Here is an 18,866-nt window from a genome sequence, read left to right on the forward strand (position 1 = left end):
GGATATTCTCTTACGCAGTTCCCGCCAAGCTTCCAACTACGCAATTGTTGGAGAACCTCCACTCCCCGTTCCGCCAAGACACGAATGATGGTGCGTCTTCAATGACGACGCCTGCTATCCGGATCCCCTTTACGGGACCATTACCGCCTGCTATTATAATCCCTCGCACTGCAACGACACTTGCAGGCGCAATTGAGGCTGTCAGCAATTTCTTAACTGCGCCACCGTCCCTAAATCTCCGGGGCGTCGATGTGGGAGGACATTCTCAGACGGTACTACTGACTGGCGCAGGTATCTCGGTCGCATCGGGTCTGTCAGATTATCGAGGCGATCAGGGTACCTATCGGCGAAACAAATCCTATCGTCCGATTTATTACCATGAGTTCGCCTCCCGCCATGAGTCGCGCAAGCGGTATTGGGCGCGCAGCTTCGTCGGCTGGCCCGGACTCGTGAATGCAAAGCCGAACTCGACTCATTGGGCAATTAAGGACCTCGGTGACAAAGGATACATCAGTTCGGTGGTGACGCAAAATGTTGACTCTTTCCATTCTCTCGCGCATCCAGAACTATCTACCCTCGAACTACATGGATACTTGCGATCTGTCGTCTGTACTAGCTGTCGAAACCAACTACCCCGCGCTGACTTTCAAGTGTCGCTGGAGAAACTCAATCCAGCTTGGGCGGAGTTTTTGGCTCGTATGGTTGCAGAGGGTGCACTCGATACCGATAATCCGGAGGAGCAACGGCGGAAAGGTTTGAAGCTGAACCCGGATGGAGATGTTGATCTTGCCGAAGCGCCATATTCTACTTTCCGTTATCCTTCATGTCCAACCTGCTTGGAAAATCCTCCCATGTTGAGTGATGGCACGAAGGCGAATGTAGAGGTAGAAAGTGATGGTGCATTATCGGCGACTTCAAACGCTGGCATTTTGAAACCGGCCGTGATCATGTTTGGTGAAAATATCGATCCACTGGTTAAGACAGCGGCTGAAGAGGCCATCGATGATGCTGGGCGGCTACTCATCTTGGGTAGCAGCCTGGCCACTTTCTCGGCGTGGCGCCTAGTGGAACGAGCACACAAACGAGGCATGCCTATTGGTGTTGTCAATGTTGGGGGCGTGAGGAACGAATCCCTGCTTTTTGGGAATCTTGGACACGAACCCACGGCTCATGTCCGGTGTAGCCATCCAGCCCAGTCAGTCCTCCCGACCGTTGTTTCCCAACTCCCAGTCAATCTATAGATAAAAAAAGAAATTTTAAGAAATAGGGAATTAAGATCATTGTGAAATAATGCGAGGTCATTTTAAACAAAAATGCACATTATAAAAATAGAAATAGAGAGAGCAAGAGAATAAGCGCCTGCTAACTCAGCCAAAAAAAAAAAAAAGGGCAAGTCGATAAGTCCCGGGCCGCTCAACGCGGGGCTCCTCCCTCACGTCTCAGCATGGAACACTTCAGGGATCCTACAGCCCACCCTTTAAAGATCGCCTCAAATCTGGTCTCTCCTGGTCACTTTCTCTTTCATTCTAAACCCAAACCATCGGGGCCACCGGCTTCCACACTTCCACCGAAAATGGACAAATCTCAGCAGCCCAGTTCCTTCCAGCAGCTAGAAAAGGTATTCATTTCTACTTGTCGAGTCTTAGATCTTTGCTAACTGGTATTTGTCTTATTTCTAGCTCGGTGAAGGCACTTATGCTACCGTACGTCCCAATCTCTCCTCTCTCCACCTGCTCCTAGGCTGATTGCCACTCCCCCCCCCCCCTCTCCTCCCCCGTTCACCGCTGATGCAGAATACTACAGGTCTTTAAAGGGCGCAATCGCCAGACCGGCGAAATGGTGGCGCTGAAGGAAATCCACTTGGATTCCGAGGAGGGAACACCATCGACTGCAATCCGTGAGATCTCGCTCATGAAGGAGCTGAAGCACGAGAGTATCGTTTCACTCTACGATGTCATCCACACAGAAAACAAACTCATGCTTGTTTTTGAATTCATGGACAGAGATTTGAAAAGATATATGGACACTCGCGGTGATCGTGGACAGCTGGATCCTGCCACAGTCAAATCCTTCATGCATCAGCTACTCAAGGGCATCGCCTTCTGTCATGACAACAGAGTCCTCCACCGAGATCTGAAGCCACAGAACCTCCTGATCAACAAGAAGGGCCAGCTTAAGCTAGGTGATTTTGGACTAGCTCGCGCATTCGGAATTCCAGTTAATACATTCTCCAACGAAGTCGTCACTCTGTGGTACCGCGCACCGGACGTCCTCCTCGGGAGTCGCACCTACAACACCAGCATTGACATCTGGTCCGCTGGCTGCATTATGGCAGAGATGTACACGGGTCGTCCGCTTTTCCCCGGCACAACCAACGAGGATCAACTGATCAAGATCTTCCGTTTGATGGGCACACCCTCCGAACGTACATGGCCTGGTATCTCACAGCTGCCAGAATATAAGTCCGACTTCCAGATCTACGCCACGCAGGATCTGTCCCTGATCATCCCTCAAATGGATGCTATCGGGATGGATTTGTTGAACCGTATGCTCCAACTCCGTCCGGAGATGCGTATCAGCGCCAATGAGGCCCTGCAGCACCCGTGGTTCCATGATCTACCTCAGATTCAGGCTAAATTACAGCAGCAACACCAGCAGCAACAGATGGCTGGATATGGAGGCATGATCCCCCCGCAGCCCGCTTATTAGCGGTCTAGACTGCGCATGACGAGATGACGAGCTCGATTAGACAATTGACATGGGAGAATTCGGCGTTATACCCGATGATGGATATTTTTGCTTCCTTTTTTCTTCTTTTTTTCAACTTGATATTGCGGGTTTGGGGCTAGGTTTTTTTTTTCAAAGATGAAGAGTATCTGGCGTACCTCGAGATGGATCGACTTCGGAACTCTGTTCTGTTGTCTTGACGATGCTCCGAAGCACTTCTCCGGATGTTATCAACCTTATGCTTGTTTGATAAATAGCTGTTCCTCGAGAAATGAATTCTGCCATCCACCCCAAGCTGTATTTATTGGCTCACAGTGCGAGACATGTGCAACAAGTGCTTGGATCTAGTTCAAATGTTCCCGTTTGAACTGCAACCCTCGGGGATATCTTGGCTTGACACTGCAACTAGTTCTTTGTACTCCTTACACCGGCCAAGGATTTTCGGGATGAACAAGCTCATGGCTGCTGTAATGCGCTTTATTAATCGGAAGTACATACCCGGGTGTAAGTACCTAGAGCATCCCTTTCAAGCAGGTATTACGTTAGCGTTTGAATATCTTCATGCTTATCTGTTCGGAATAATCTTTCAAACATGCAGTTACCCGTATTTCAATCTGGTCTTCAGCAACTAATGGGATGTGAAAACATCGGAGCAAAACAGTTGTGTTAGTGTCACACCGAACAGAGTGTATGTATTTCACAAGGCCCCTTCTTGTCACCGTTGTACTCTTAGCATATTCAGGTTACTTCACCCTTAGCTGTTATAACTCTAACAGCCATAGAGAACAAAGACTGCACGCCTAAATAACGACTTTGATCATTTGTGCAACCCAAGGGCTATACTTCCAGAGCTTGTTTACGCAAACTAGTATTGGTCCCTTATTCCCTGGCCACCTAGACACCTATTTCCTATTTTGAGAATCCTAGGATACTTACTGCACGTTGAGGTACCACCCACACTGGAATCTTTCGCATGTATTTCATTGGGAGTATTAGTTTGTGCCCTGGCCCATGAGGGGAAATTATTTGAAAGACACCCTGCTAGGTTCTTACTCGTATTCTTGGCACTTGTTTGAGCCTAATACTGTTGGGGCCATATCCTTTGTTATATGGGCATCAGGCTAGCATCTTCATAGCTATAAGCCGAGGGGAATATCAGCGATACTCTGATTGGGCTTGTCTTGCCTTATTTGTCATTCGGACTTTTTATTCTTTTCTTTGTTGCCCGTTACGGATAATAAGCAGGTGGTATTGTGCTTTGGCCATATCTACTCGAACTGTTTGCCTTCTGTTTCGAGGGTGAACCATAACCAAAAGAATAAGTCCCTGCTGGTAGATCTACGATCATCTGGTGTCCTTGATCTATCACAAGCAATCTTAGCTTTGTTGAACCACGAGGATCTTCTCGGTTCATATCTACCAGATATAACCTCCAGGCGCTGGAAGCCCCCTCCCTGCGAGGTCATTGATCATGATACCATGACGCTGTCAGAACGACAAATATTGGCCATCTCGGCCACAGAGCGTGTTTGCTCGACTATCTCACTGGTCGGCACTTTTGTTATAGTCGCTACTTTTATCTGGTCCCCCACGTTCCGTAAACCCATCAACCGCTTAGTGTTCTATGCATCATGGGGTAACATCATGGCCAATATAGCCACCATCATATCGGCAGACGGAATTCATTCTGGGGTTGATAGTTCTCTGTGCCAGTTCCAGGGGTTTTTGATTCAATGGTTTGTATCAAATTCGTAATTAAATGCCCTTAGCAGATGACCACTAATATGCAAGGATACATAGGTTCATGCCCGCCGATGCACTATGGACATTCGCAATGGCATGCAATGTCTACCTAACATTCTTCCACAAATACAACTCTGAGCAACTACGCCAGCTTGAATGGAAATATGTACTCTGCTGTTATGGTATTCCATTTGTCCCAGCTTTCGCATACTTCTTCATCAAGACCCAAGCTCGAGGCCGGATATATGGCTCTGCCATCGTAAGCAAAACCCCAATGCCCTGCCTTCTATCAGCCTATGCTAATCAAATCACCTTCCCAACAGCTCTGGTGCTGGGTATCTATACAGTGGGACTTCCTCCGCATCGCTGTCTTCTACGGACCAGTCTGGCTCATTATATCGTTAACCTTCGCCATCTACCTACGAGCAGGCACGGTAATTTACCAGAAGCGGCGCCAGCTTCGGAACATCGGCGGCGTGGACTCAGATCCTGTCCCAGAATCTCCCTTCGCTATGTTGACGGGCATTCAGGTTACCAGAGAGATCGCTTGTTCAACTCCAGAGCGCCGGTCCTTGTCGGAGAGCAACGCCCGCGGGCTGCCGTGTGCTGCGTTCAGAGCATACTCGGTCACTATTGAGGGTGGGAGCACTGCCAGCACACTTCAACCTTCCAGCTCAAAAATAGGCCCCAGTCCTCTTCAGCAGGAACAATCTGTCAAGCCCGTGCGGCCGGATGCAGTGGACTCACAGCGGAGGTCGACGTCCACGGAAACCAGTTCGGCTACTTGGGCGTATACGAAATACGCTATGCTGTTTTTCATTGCTTTGCTTGTTACATGGGTAGGTCTAGATGGAGTCCGTTATAGTCTGGAAACCGATGTCGGTTCTTTTTCGTGTGTTGATTGTTTGACATTGCAGGTCCCCTCGACGATAAACAGAGTCTATTCCCTGGCTCGTCCTAATGACTTTAATTTCAGTCTCAACTATGCATCTAGCTTCGTCTTGCCACTCCAGGGCTTTTGGAACAGCCTTATATATGTCTCTATCTCATGGCCTGCGTTCAAAATACTTTGGTCTGACCTGCATGGCCGCGTATGCTCATGGCGTATACCCCATTCGGTGACAAATCTACAATCCTTTCATCTACGGAAAGGCTCTCAAAGTCCAAGTCCTGTTCTTTTGGTCAAAGCTGAGAATGAGGATAACAGACGGAGGAGTTGGTTGGGCTTAGATCCATTAAGTTAGGGCTGGAAGTTTGGTTGATAGCCGAATGCCTCGTTTCTACTGCATGATACCATGTGCACTACTCTATGTAATTGACATAACCTTATTGGCACTTTATAGCATTTAACGAAGTATGAACATCGAAAACATTCAAATATCAATGTAATGTACGATTCAATTAATTCGATCTATAGAAACACGTGATCGGCGCGTCGCGTTGAATGAGGTCCGTCTAATAACCCCGAATCCAAATTCCTAAAGAACTACAACAGCCTCCTACACACCAATCCCGCTATACCCGCATGATCTTCGTTGCTTCCCACTCTCCGACTTTATCCTGACAGCAGAGAAATCCATCATGGCCGAACAAAACTCCCACCGATCGGCCGCCGCGTCGGCGTTCCCTCCCCCGCTAGCTCCAATCTCCCAATCCCCAGGCCCGCGCGCCTCACGTCTAAATCAAGTCTTCGAGCAGGCTCTGGCACGCACGCTCCGTGCAAACTCATATGCGAACTTTGCGGGCTGTTTCCCAACACCCGCGCGCCACGTTCCTGCTAGTTTGGAGGGTGTCTGGCGGCAGCTGAACGCGAAGCTGGAAGCGAATGCCAAGGCGGAGTTCGATGATATTGTCGCGGAAAGGGATGCCGTATCGCATTTAAATGAGCTTGATCGGCTGGTTGGGGATGCCAGAGCTAGGAGGGACCAGGAGGGGGAGAATGCCGAGGGACAAGAGAAAACAGTGTATGTTGGATAAATTTAGTCGGTTATTTGGACTATGTTTGTTTTCTGTGTTGGTTCTGACTTCTAACTTTGCTTACTATACAGTGCGCATACACTCGGCGCCGAAGATCTGTACAAGGCGCACCTTACGCCCTATTTGCAGGAAGCGCAGTCGACCCTTAATACCCGACTCGAGGCTACCCATGCAGAAAATGCGGAGCTTGCGCAGATTGTGCAGGCGCAGAGGCTGGAAATTGAGCGGCTATTGTCGCGCCTTGGATTGGTCGTTTCGGATATTGAGGGTGCTGCTACGGCGGCCACGCAATTCAGCAGACAACATCACATTCGCCAGGATGCCATCCAGATGGACGAGGAAGTAAACACCCGTCCTGGTCTCTGAGTGTGTGGCAGAAATTGTTTTTCTATCCGATTCATGATGAAATAAGGGCACTCAGTTCCCTACCGTCAACCATTCCGTCTTCCACCATATCCTGCGCCACGGTTATCACCTGTTGAAGGACCGTTGATTTGAGCTCCTCAAGCTTCGTGTTTTGGCCTTCAATCGCTGCAGCAATCGCCTCCTTGCAAGTTCCATCGCGTTCTTCCTCGACCGCTCCATCGCGACGGGCCAGAGCTGTTGCTCCGCGGTAGTACGTCTGAGCGTTGCGCAGGAGCATAGCTCCGTTCTGCTTCGCCATAGTGTGATTCCAGGGCGCTCGTCCAAGACGCCATCTATGCATCTCCGCGTCTCCGCGACCAAGGTGGATCTTGGGCAAGTTATCGACATCTGGGAGCTTGGTAGCAGCCGTCAATGCGTCCAGGGCGGTTGAAAGTGACTTCCAACGCAATGCTACCACGTTCTCAAACGCCTCGTCATCTTCCGGTGGAGGGATATCCGAAAGCGCCTGGTTTAACGACGTGAGTGCATCTGCCTTTCCACACAGTCCTTCAGGGTCCGCGGATACATCCAGCTCTGGACCAAAAACGTGTCCAACCTCTTGCTGGTAGGTCTGGATATCAGTATGTCCGCCTCGGTACAGCAAATCGTTCAAGGCACAGATGAACTTGGCTCGTGCCAAGGCCGCCTCATACTGTCTGTCTGAGCCTTCGGCATAAGCAGGCAGTCGTGACTGTACAAGCTCCGACGAGTACTCTTGCACCCAACCAACACCGCCCGCACCGGGGTTAGAAGTCAACAGGTTACACAGAGTAGTCAAAGTCTCCAGCTGCGCCACTGCCGTGTCCACGAGGGTATTCTTTGTGACAGGCTCTACAATCATCGCCCACTGTTCTTGCTCCTCGCCTGCAGACTCGGCTTTGGACTGGTCCGCGGCCTGTGGTACAGCCTCCGGCTCCGGCGGCACCTCCCCGGATTCCATCAGTTCGATCTCCTCTTGCATTTCCGTGTACTTCATCTCCTGTACCATCAGACACCGCTGGAACAGCTCAATCGCCTCTTGCAGATAGGTCCCCGCCTGCACCTGCTCCTCCTCGCCGGGATGCTTTAGGTTGGATATCAACTCCGCTAGACTGGTCAGCACCTGGCCTGAATTGAACAACACGTCAGCATTGTCTTGCTCCAGGGCCAGCGCATCCCGGTGCGACTGCAGCGCAACCTGCAAGAGATCCCCCTGTGGCGCTGGCAATTGGGCCGCTAGTTTGGGGTGCTGGGTGATTTCATATTGGACTCGTGCTCTGGGTGGGGTGTTAGTAGAGGTAAATTCAAAATAACACCTCTCAATATCGGATGAAATTGAAAGAATGCAAAAACAATGGCTTATTTTGATGTCGGTGCCAACTGTACATACTTGTTGTAAGCTAGATCAAATGTGCCGGGATGTTTTTGTAGTCCTTCGTCATAGTTGGTGATGGCCCGCATAAAGAAGCGCATGGACTTGGCCGCGTCTCCGGCCCGCCATTTCTCGCCAGCTTCTTCTAGCTCGACACCGGCTGGAGAGGGAGTTAGTCTTTGTTATTAGCTTATTGGGGTTCAAATACACACCTGCAAGAAAATCATCTGCGGTTACAGGTACCTATATTAAAATGTATGAGATCATTGACTATGCTGTTCTGTGCGGGGTGTATTACTACCGCATACCTGTTTTGAGGCAGCCTTCTTCTTCGTCTTTGTCTCTCTGAGAAAAGATTTTGGCTTCGCCATATTTGCGAGAATGATGTTGATTGAATTGAATGAAGGTCGACAGAGATGGATGTGCACCTTGGAAATTGAAGTAAATCCGGCAGAATCTGCGCGGTGTGGGAGTATAACTCTACCTAAGTAGTTTCTTTCACCTCGACGAGGTCTACATATAACAATGATAATGATAGTTATTGTTATAGCTTTGATGTTTCATACTTTTTAATGTACTAGCGTAAGACTTCTTTGAACTATCTATAGAATGTGTGACTGAAAGACTGTCAAGGCCTGATTCTTCGGATCTGCATAGATGCCAAGACTATATGACTGTAAGCGTAAGCGGTTTTGTTTCATGTTGTTTCGGTAGTAATGCTCGTACCTAGTGTTGCAAAAGGGGGTCTGTGTTGCCAGCTCTGTGTCTGTATACAAAAAGGTACAGAGTTAGGCTCTCCCTTACTGCTATACGGCCTTATTGCTATATGACCTTACTGCTATATGACCTTGCTGCTATACGATGGATGTTATAGATACTAGTACAATAATAACGGTAAATAATCTAGTTTCATTATCACCTTACTATAATATTCAATATAGCTATAGAGTTACTCAAATAAAGGATATAACTAGAAGTAATACATATATATAGTTCCCTATATAAACCTTCCAAGGTACCTAGATAAGTTACCTCTTACCGAGATTAATCGGCTCGCGTGGCAGACAGCACGTGGCAAAGATACCCCCGGTAAAACTTTCTAGAGAAGGGGAGTTTAGATCATCATTTGATCATTGGATTGTGATTTATATATATAATCATACCATAAATATCGTTGGAAGTTTCGTAGCAAAGACCTCCAGGGCTCTTATGCTCATCTTACGATTACGTCGATCTTTCCAAAAAAAAAACCCTTCCACCCCTTTCCCACTGTCTTTCCCCACCAATTTGACCCACCCCGTTTCGTCTTCTCCTTTCTGTCACTCTATTTCTACTCTGTGCACGGCATTGGTACTTTTGCGCCTGATACCAACACATATTTCCTTCTACCAGACTGAGTATGCATCCCTTGTGAATTCAAGATCGTCAGGCACTAGGCCTCAGTAATACCCGCTAATAGGTCAATTCTGCAGGCTGCATTCCATTTAAGGCCTTCCTATACCTACAATTTGAAACTGAGCCCCTCTTTCGGCACAAATTCTCCTCTTTATAACAACCATATCACTTCCCAGAAATGGCTCGTCAACCCTCCCTCGACTCTGAGCGTCCCATCATGGCTCAATCGGTAGGAGATTCCTCCCCCTTTCCCTCAACCTACTCGGCTCAACCCTAGGATCTTTACATTCATATCATTTGAGAGCCGCGCAAGTCTAACCTGCTATAGAACCGAAACTCAAAGCGATTCTCTACCGTCAGTGGAAGCCCCTCGCTGGCTTCCTCTGATTTACCCAGCGGCGATCCCAGAATCGCTGACATCTCCCACCTCCACGAAGGCTTTGAGCGCCTCGAGAACAAGCCTCTCAACAAACAGCGATTTATCCCCACGGAGGAGAAGTCAAACAACCTAAACAAACTCGCTCTTGGGGCTAAGGTCGAGCGCGCTCTGGGTCGGAGGATGACTAGCCAAGACGCTGTCATGCGCAAGCCTCTTTCTGAGAAGACTGAGGCGCGTGCTGACTAGCCCTGATTGCGACGATACGTGTAGAAGATAAATGACCTGCCGTGTGCTTTGCTCGCTGCGTGTTTGACCGTCTCTGATCGTTTGCTTGCTTCTTATTCCTTCTACTTTTTTTTCCATCCCAGCATCCGAGCCTCTATCATGATGGCTATTATGGTTGCCATCTTTTTTTTTACACTCACCCTTTCATGTCCTATCATACCCCTCTTTCTTTTTTTCGGATCAGTTTGTGGCGTTTTGACTTGATGAGATTCGCATTATTTCCTTAGTATGAACTTCCGGATCTGGTTTCTTCTTCTCTTTCCTCTGACTATCCCGTATCTTGAATAATCATGAAACCTTTTTTCAACTTTATAAATATGCATTCTTTATAGAACGATAATATCGTAGAAAGTATACCAAGTATAAATTCTGCCGGGCGGTATCCACCCGCCAAGCCCACGCGAAACCCGCACGGAGTCAAAGAGAGAAGGGAAGTTCTTTTCTTCGAAGGCGAATTCCCACAGCTTCATTCCATCTCTTTTTTTTTTGTTTCCCATTTTTCTATCTCCCCCACCACGCCTCTGTCCATCTTCCAGACCCACATTTTCTCGATCTTTCTCATCTTTCTCTCCAAATCCTCCATCTCCCTTTTTGCGCTAAAAGAACTCTTTCTCACTTCCACCTATACTTCCCGCTTTCCCGCAATCTCAAAGCGTCATCAGTTCTATTCTTTTGATTTCCTTCTATCCTCTTGAATTGCTTGCATTGGTGCTTGGTCCATTTCGCATCGTGAGTTCCAATCTATCATGTCCAACTCGACATGGTACAGATCTCGAAAACTAATGAGCATCCAGTGAAGCGAGGGAAAAACGAAGAATTTCATTTTTAGATCGTTCATCGCTTGCTTCTACCTTTTGAAAAAAAGCCTTTCGGCCGTTATAATCTCGGCCATCATTTTCGCTGCGCTCGGTTACTTTTAATCTCATTTTCTACCCGAAACCGAAGATAAACCCCTCAATCCTACGCCATGGCCGACATGACTCAGGTTCCCATCAATGGCAACTACCCTGCCCAGCACGGCTACCCCGAATCCTACAACCACGCATCTGTTACCATGAACACTGCTGCCAGCTTCCAACCTGCGCAGTCCTCCACCCCGACTACTGTCACTCCCACCGACCAGCAGAAGAATGAGATCTCCAAGGATGAGGTCGGCTGGTATTTCGTCGAGCAGTACTACACCACCATGAGCCGCAACCCCGACAAGCTTCACCTCTTCTACTCCCGCCGGTCTCAGCTGGTTTTCGGCACTGAGGCTGAGTCGGTTCCCGTCACCGTTGGTACCAAGGTGAGTTTGATTCGATATCTCATAATTTGAATGTTGTCTAACCCCACTTTTATAGGCGATCAACGAGAAGCTTAACTCCTTGAAGTTCCAGGATTGCAAGGTGCGCGTCCTGAATGTGGATTCTCAGGCGTCTTTCGACAACATCCTGGTCTCAGTCATTGGTGAGATCTCCAACAACTCCGAGCCATCCCGCAAGTTCGTGCAGACTTTCGTTCTCGCCGAGCAGCCTAATGGCTACTATGTTCTCAACGATATCTTCCGATACATGGCCGAAGAGCCAGAGGAAGAACTTGAGCAGCCCACCCCAGCTGCGCCTGTTGCCGAAGCCCCCGAGGCCGTTGCCGAGGTTCCTGCTGAGGAGGCTCCGGTGGCTGACGAAGTCCCCGTCTCCAATGTGGATGAGAAGGTCGAGGCGGTCGAGGCCAACGTTCAGGTTGAGGAGCCCAAGGAGGTCGCTCCCCAGACCAACGGTGCCCCCGTTGAGGAGGAGACCCCCGCTCCGGTTGCTGCCGTCGAGGCTGAAATCGTGAATGACGAGGAGCCTCCCACCCCTGAGCCCTCTCCCGTTCCCGTTGCTGAAAAGGAAGAAGTTCCCGAGAAGGAGACCTCAACCACTCCCGCTGCCCCTAAGACCTGGGCTAGCATTGCGACTACCTCTTTTGCAGCTAAGGCTGCTGCTGCCGCCAAGGCTTCGGCTGCTCAGGCTGCTCCTGCTGCACCCGCTGCTCCTAAGACTGATGCTCCTAAGACTGATGCTCCTAAGACTGATGCTCCTAAGGCTGCTGCTCCCGCTGCTCAGGCTGCCCCTGCCGCTCAGCCCGCTGCTACCCCCGCCCCCGCAGAGGCCCCTTCTACCGAAGCTGGATGGCAGACCGCCGGCCACGACCACAAGAAGTCGCAACCCCGTGCTGAGGAGACTGTCCTTGCTTATATCAAGAACGTCAACGAGAAAGTCGATGCCAGTCTGCTTAAGCAGACCCTGGCTCGTTTCGGCAAGCTGAAGTACTTCGATGTCAGCCGCCCCAAGAACTGTGCCTTTGTTGAATTCAACGAGCCCTCCGGTTATACCGCTGCCGTTGCCGCCAACCCCCACCAGATCGGCAGCGAGCAGATCCTCGTTGAGGAGCGCCGCCCCCGTGGTAACGCATACGGCAGCAACGGCTTCCCTGCTGGCCGTGGCGGTGGTGCCGGTCGTGGTCGCGGTGACCGCGCCGGCAGCCAAGGTCGTGGTGGCTTCCAGCGCGAGGGCCGTGGCAGCTTCACTCCCCGTGGCCGCGGTGGCAACGTTGCCGCTAAGGGCCGCCCCAGCCAGCCCCAAGCTGCTTAAACACTTTACGTGATTTTGATGATCCTCTACGTTCTTCCTCCCCGTCGGTGTCACATCTCTCGCAGTTCCCGTGCCCATTCCTCCGACGGTTGATCTCAGGATCTGTATTACTCCGATTTTGATTCTCTTTTTTCTTTTGCCCCGTCTCTTCCTAATGACATGTGTTACGTGACTATTGCCTCCCCCTTTTTTCCCGTGACAGTGCATATTAGCGGTTGGTCCGGGTTGGCTGGAAAAGTTGCGTCTCTTTCCTCCCCTCTGGGCACTTGTGTTTTAACCCGACCTTTTTTTTTTGATTCTGCTCTTTATCTTGCTGGGATCGGGTCTCGTCTTCGACATTCACGATTCTCTTTTTTTTGCACCATATTCCTTTCTTTCAGTGTCTACCTGCCATGATCTATTCCTTGCACCTTTTTTTTTGCAAGACGTTATATCGCATTTTTTTTAACTAGCATAGCAAACTCCAGGGTTTTACGGTGGTGCGCCATCCCGGTCTTTCTTGTATTTTGCTTTTTCTTGTATGTTCCTCTTTTTTCTATTTTCTTGAGGATTCATTCTCTTTGTGATGTGTAAATGAGATATTCTCAGGGGGAATTACAATTGTATCATGGGTTAAGGCTATCGAATATGGATTAGAGAATAATGAATCTTAAACTTGCTATATATCTATCTACTGTGTCCATCACCTGATTGATACTCGACCTCCAATGCTTACCTAATAGCCAGAGTCGACGAGTCATCCATCTGGGGAAGATTCTAGAGTTTTAATGCCTAAGGCATCTTTATATTGGCCACTGTTCAATACATATAAAGAGGTAAAGAGGTAAAGAGCCGAAAGACTGGGGAAATTAAAGAAAAAATAATAATTTGAGCGGCAAAAAGCAGAAGAGTCTAGAATAACAAGAAAGACTGCAAGGTTGCCTGAACGACGAGTGGAAGTTGCTGGATCATCGTAGAAACTCTCCACCAGAAATTTTTGGAAACACAAAAGGAACTGGCCCGCTCACCTTCACTCTTTCTCTTCATCTCTTCCATTTGCTTTGGTTTCTCCCCCCCAGAGCTTCTTTTTTTTAATTACTTTGCTTTCTTGTAAGAGATCCCCTTTCCTTGTTCTCCTCCCACCGCTTCCCCCAACTTTAAAAAAAAAAACCCCCCCCGCCTCCCACCGCTTGATCAGACTTTGCATCTCCATCTCTCTACATATCTCTCAATTGCTAGAAATCCATCGTTTTCTAACTTGTCTCTCAGAATCACAATCCGCCATCATGTCTGAGACCTTCGAGTTCCAGGCTGAGATCTCTCAGCTTCTCTCGCTGATCATTAACACTGTCTACTCCAACAAGGAAATTTTCCTTCGTGAGTTGATCTCCAACGCCTCCGATGCTCTCGACAAGATCCGCTATGAGGCTCTCTCCGACCCCTCTAAGCTCGATTCCAACAAGGATCTGCGCATTGACATCATCCCCGACTTGGTGAACAAGACCCTCACCATCCGCGATACCGGTATTGGTATGACCAAGGCTGTAAGTTTCTGCCCTCTGAGATAAATCTCTTCCACTATATATCTATTGAGCCATGAAAACTAATATTCATCTTTTATAGGACCTGATCAACAACCTTGGAACAATTGCCCGCTCCGGTACCAAGCAGTTCATGGAGGCTCTGTCCGCCGGTGCTGATATCTCCATGATTGGCCAGTTCGGTGTCGGTTTCTACTCTGCCTACCTGGTCGCTGACCGTGTCACCTTTGTGTCCAAGCACAACGATGACGAGCAGTACATCTGGGAGTCCGCCGCCGGTGGCACTTTCACCCTGAAGGAGGACACCGAGGGCGAGCAACTCGGCCGTGGTTCCAAGATTATCCTTCACTTGAAGGATGAGCAGATGGACTACCTCAACGAGGCCCGCATCAAGGAGGTTGTCCGCAAGCACTCCGAGTTCATCTCCTACCCCATCTACCTTCACGTCCTGAAGGAGACCGAGACCGAGGTCCCCGATGAGGAGGCTGAGGAGGCCGAGGAGGATGATGAGAAGAAGCCGAAGGTCGAGGAGGTCGACGATGAGGAGGAGAAGAAGGAGAAGAAGACCAAGACCGTCAAGGAGTCTAAGATCGAGGAGGAGGAGCTTAACAAGACCAAGCCCATCTGGACTCGCAACCCCGCCGACATCACCACTGAGGAGTACGCCTCCTTCTACAAGTCCCTCTCCAACGACTGGGAGGACCACCTCGGTGTCAAGCACTTCTCCGTTGAGGGTCAGCTTGAGTTCCGCGCTATTCTCTTCGTTCCCAAGCGCGCTCCCTTCGACCTGTTCGAGACCAAGAAGACCAAGAACAACATCAAGCTCTACGTTCGCCGTGTCTTCATCACTGACGATGCTACCGACCTCATCCCCGAGTGGCTCAGCTTCGTCAAGGGTGTTGTCGACTCCGAGGACCTTCCCCTCAACCTGTCCCGTGAGACTCTCCAGCAGAACAAGATCATGAAGGTTATCAAGAAGAACATTGTCAAGAAGACCCTTGAGCTCTTTGTTGAAATCTCCGAGGACCGTGAGCAGTTCGACAAGTTCTACCAGGCCTTCAGCAAGAACATCAAGCTCGGTATCCACGAGGACGCCCAGAACCGCCCCACTCTGGCCAAGCTCCTCCGCTACCAGTCCACCAAGTCCGGCGATGAGCAGACCTCGCTCGCTGACTACATCACTCGCATGCCCGAGCACCAGAAGAACATGTACTACATCACCGGCGAGTCCATCAAGGCTGTTGCCAACTCTCCCTTCTTGGATACCCTCAAGCAGAAGAACTTCGAGGTTCTGTTCCTGGTTGACCCCATTGATGAGTACGCCTTCACTCAGCTGAAGGAGTACGACGGTAAGAAGCTCGTCGATATCACCAAGGACTTCGAGCTCGAGGAGACCGAGGAGGAGAAGACCGAGCGTGAGACCGAGGAGAAGGAGTTCGAGGACCTTGCCAAGGCCCTCAAGAACGTTCTCGGTGACAAGGTCGAGAAGGTTGTTGTCTCCTCCAAGCTGGTCGGCTCCCCCTGCGCCATCCGTACCGGCCAGTTCGGTTGGTCCGCCAACATGGAGCGTATCATGAAGGCTCAGGCCCTCCGTGACACCTCCATGTCCTCTTACATGTCTTCCAAGAAGACTTTCGAGATCTCCCCCAAGTCTCCCATCATTAAGGAGCTTAAGAAGAAGGTTGAGGCCGATGGCGAGAACGACCGTACCGTCAAGTCCATCACCCAGCTGCTCTTCGAGACCTCCCTGCTGGTCTCTGGCTTCACCATTGAGGAGCCCGCCAGCTTCTCCGAGCGCATCCACAAGCTCGTCTCCCTTGGCCTGAACATTGACGAGGACGAGACCGCCCCCGTCACTGAGGCTGCTGCTCCCGCCGAGGCTACCGGCGAGAGCACCATGGAGGAGGTTGATTAGATAAATTCTTTCAACTCTTTCGATATTGCTAATTTTTTTTTTAAGTCTTACGGGAAATGGGAAACGGGATACGACCCTTTGTTGATGTTTTTTTATCTTTTCATTTTATGTGTTCTACAATAAGAACCAATACCTTTTCATATTTAAATTCAGAACTGAGTACGTAGACTGTAATATCTTGCTGTAGTTTGTCCATCTGAGGCCATTGTAGACTTTCATCGTGCCTCGGAAACAGTAACCACAGATGAGCCTCTCAACTCACAGCACCTTTCAAGTTACAAACTTCAATTCATTAGTTACCACCCTGTTCTCTCTACAGCCCCTTACGTATGTAGCTATCCATTTTAGTGGACTACGCCTTTACTACGCGCAATATAACGACACCACCCCATCCCCTTGCTTGACTGTTTAAATAATAAAGTACATAGTCAAGTAAAGCAATTTCCAACTTTAACTCAATACTCATCTACCACCTCTTACATGATATCATTGTGTACTCGTCACCAACCAAACTAACCCACGGAGTACTCCTACAGATGAACCCTATGCAGCTTTTCATGCTGTACGCTATATTCCTAAATGTACCCTTATATAGTATCAATTGGGCGCGTAACTCAGTTGGTAGAGTGTTCGCTTTGCATGCGAAAAGTCCAGCGTTCGAATCGCTGCCCGTCCATTTCTTTTTTTTCTTTGGAACCTTATTCCAGACGCCTTCCCAATCTTGCCTAAAACTACTTACTATTTTTATGTAAGTTTTGGGAATTATATTCGAAGGTTGTTTCTGCTATGTAAATTATGAGCACTACAATGTAAATAATTTCGACTGGTTTGTAAAAATCTGGGATTCGAGATTCGTAGCAGCAGAAGACACAGTACCCCCGTTAACGAACGCGGATATAACGAATACTCGATTTAAACGAATTAAAACGGCGCTTTTTTTAGTCCACCATAGTTAACGAATTTTTCTCGTTTCTACGAATTTCGTTCATTCATTATTCCTCCTATACAAAATTCGTTGTATTGAGGTTTTGTTACGTCATTTTCAACCAACTTTACCCAATTCAATGCCTCGCGCTTTGGTCCCTTATTACGGGCCTCAACCACTGAAATTGCTTCACCGATCAATCCTAACCTCCTAGAAATTGGCTGTAGGAGAGTGTGTGGTTAATTAGTTCGCTTGATAGACATGAAGGGTTAATAGAAGCGATAAAATTAGGGGAGTAGATTTGAAGCGATATTAGTGCTTTTTTGGGAGTTTTGGAGTACAATATGTATGTGAACCAGAAATATATATATATTATATGACCCCTGGATTTTGCGAACACCCGGATGTAACGAATATTTCGCCGTGTCTCAATTGATTCGTTATAACGGGGGTTTACTGTATATATATATAACGGAGGAACGAACCACAGTCCCAAGAATGATATGACAGATTTGTCTAAGAAATGTGAAATATCTTCTCTTATTAAGCTGATAGCTACCTACCTGGGCTGTCCACGGGTACTTTCAAGTATATTACAACTAGTTATCAATGTCCACAAGTGTGAAAAACCCGGATGTTGTCATATTTAGTTAGAGTTATGCATATTCATTGATGCTACCATACCCTGTGCAATCACACTGATTCCTGTCATACAATCAACATGTTTGTCCAACCTTGGAAAGTAGTTATGACCCAATTTGATACAAGCAAGTGCTACTTGCGTCGCCGTGAAGAATGAGTGCCAATTCTGAATCATGCGAACTTGGTGATTATGGCGATCTCGATGTGACCAGGCCCGATGTAATTTCCCCGCTCCAATGAGATAGTCAAGACCTGGTGGTTGATACTGACTTTTACCGAAGGTACTCTTCCCCTAAAGTCTCCAAGATTTGGTACGCGATCTATGTTGTACTCCGTAGAGCTATCCAAAGTCCCATCACCGGTATATGGAGATACCCAGAATAGACTACTAGGCTAGATATAACGAAACCAATCATTGTATTGATACATTATGTGACTATATATGTTTCGACTACTACCTACATACACATATCTACCTCCTGGAGCTATGAGGCATATGTGTTTCTCGGGTTAAGCACAAACGCCAAGCTTTATTTTCTCTAATGATTCTCGTCAATCCTGAGTTTAGTTTGTCGTTCAGGTTTGAACCATAGTTTTGGTTATTTTCTGAGCAGAACTATGCTGATCCAATCAGGTACTACGTATAATAATTTCATAGGGTCATCCTCAACGTGTTAGAATATACGATGTACAGGTCCTTGGCCCATCCGGATATTTTAAAGATGAGATTCTCCGAGAGTCTCCAGTCTGCAACCTTGATATTTCTGGGTAGATGAGTCTCACTTGCCTTATATCACACCCGGCCTTCCTCGTTATCTCTCCTCTGCCCCATTCATTCATCCTTTATAAGCCTCTCCAGCTTATATCAAGCACATACGACCATAGGGTGTGGAAAACAGGGCTTCCCGTCCGCTCAGCCGTACTTAAGCCACACGCCGGTGAGTTAGTAGTTGGGTGGGTGACCACCAGCGAATCCTCACTGTTGTA

General features: G+C 48.5%; 8 protein-coding genes across 8 annotated transcripts, besides 1 other annotated feature; 7 read left to right on the forward strand and 1 right to left on the reverse strand.

The window, feature by feature from the left end:
- Positions 1-101: 101 nt before the first annotated feature.
- N7479_006139 (putative SIR2 family histone deacetylase) lies at positions 102-1,241 on the forward strand (the record flags this gene model as incomplete). Its single annotated transcript, XM_057253835.1, has 1 exon — positions 102-1,241. The coding sequence occupies one exon, from the start codon at positions 102-104 to the stop codon at positions 1,239-1,241; it is 1,140 nt and encodes a 379-aa protein (XP_057107697.1).
- Positions 1,242-1,442: 201 nt separating this feature from the next.
- N7479_006140 (cyclin-dependent serine/threonine-protein kinase phoA) lies at positions 1,443-2,709 on the forward strand (the record flags this gene model as incomplete). Its single annotated transcript, XM_057253836.1, has 3 exons — positions 1,443-1,618; positions 1,680-1,703; positions 1,804-2,709. Exons 1-3 carry the CDS (start codon positions 1,445-1,447, stop codon positions 2,707-2,709), a joined length of 1,104 nt encoding a protein of 367 aa, XP_057107698.1. The 5' UTR covers positions 1,443-1,444.
- Positions 2,710-4,206: 1,497 nt separating this feature from the next.
- N7479_006141 (putative cAMP receptor-like protein) lies at positions 4,207-5,431 on the forward strand (the record flags this gene model as incomplete). The annotated part of the gene is made up of 4 exons (XM_057253837.1): positions 4,207-4,463; positions 4,528-4,729; positions 4,794-5,309; positions 5,408-5,431. 4 exons carry the CDS (start codon positions 4,207-4,209, stop codon positions 5,429-5,431), a joined length of 999 nt encoding a protein of 332 aa, XP_057107699.1.
- Positions 5,432-6,051: 620 nt separating this feature from the next.
- Positions 6,052-6,813, forward strand: N7479_006142 (PMF1/NNF1 family protein; the record flags this gene model as incomplete). The annotated part of the gene is made up of 2 exons (XM_057253838.1): positions 6,052-6,434; positions 6,519-6,813. 2 exons carry the CDS (start codon positions 6,052-6,054, stop codon positions 6,811-6,813), a joined length of 678 nt encoding a protein of 225 aa, XP_057107700.1.
- A 31-nt stretch (positions 6,814-6,844) lies between these two features.
- Positions 6,845-8,574, reverse strand: N7479_006143 (uncharacterized protein; the record flags this gene model as incomplete). The annotated part of the gene is made up of 4 exons (XM_057253839.1): positions 6,845-8,108; positions 8,222-8,363; positions 8,416-8,446; positions 8,512-8,574. 4 exons carry the CDS (start codon positions 8,572-8,574, stop codon positions 6,845-6,847), a joined length of 1,500 nt encoding a protein of 499 aa, XP_057107701.1.
- A 1,202-nt stretch (positions 8,575-9,776) lies between these two features.
- Positions 9,777-10,223, forward strand: N7479_006144 (uncharacterized protein; the record flags this gene model as incomplete). Its single annotated transcript, XM_057253840.1, has 2 exons — positions 9,777-9,827; positions 9,927-10,223. 2 exons carry the CDS (start codon positions 9,777-9,779, stop codon positions 10,221-10,223), a joined length of 348 nt encoding a protein of 115 aa, XP_057107702.1.
- Positions 10,224-11,229: 1,006 nt separating this feature from the next.
- On the forward strand, positions 11,230-12,877 carry N7479_006145 (NTF2 and RRM domain protein; the record flags this gene model as incomplete). Its single annotated transcript, XM_057253841.1, has 2 exons — positions 11,230-11,550; positions 11,606-12,877. The coding sequence occupies 2 exons, from the start codon at positions 11,230-11,232 to the stop codon at positions 12,875-12,877; spliced, it is 1,593 nt and encodes a 530-aa protein (XP_057107703.1).
- Positions 12,878-14,142: 1,265 nt separating this feature from the next.
- Positions 14,143-16,312, forward strand: hsp90 (chaperone Hsp90; the record flags this gene model as incomplete). Its single annotated transcript, XM_057253842.1, has 2 exons — positions 14,143-14,400; positions 14,480-16,312. The coding sequence occupies 2 exons, from the start codon at positions 14,143-14,145 to the stop codon at positions 16,310-16,312; spliced, it is 2,091 nt and encodes a 696-aa protein (XP_057107704.1).
- A 2,410-nt stretch (positions 16,313-18,722) lies between these two features.
- Positions 18,723-18,866: part of a sequence feature (Protein overlapping with rRNA (N7479_006147, KAJ5958997.1) was converted to a misc_feature.) that runs on past the window's edge.

This window comes from Penicillium vulpinum, assembly GCF_028829585.1.
Source record: "Penicillium vulpinum strain IBT 29486 chromosome Unknown utg000003l_segment0_segment0, whole genome shotgun sequence".
Classification (NCBI taxonomy): Eukaryota; Fungi; Ascomycota; class Eurotiomycetes; order Eurotiales; family Aspergillaceae; genus Penicillium; species Penicillium vulpinum.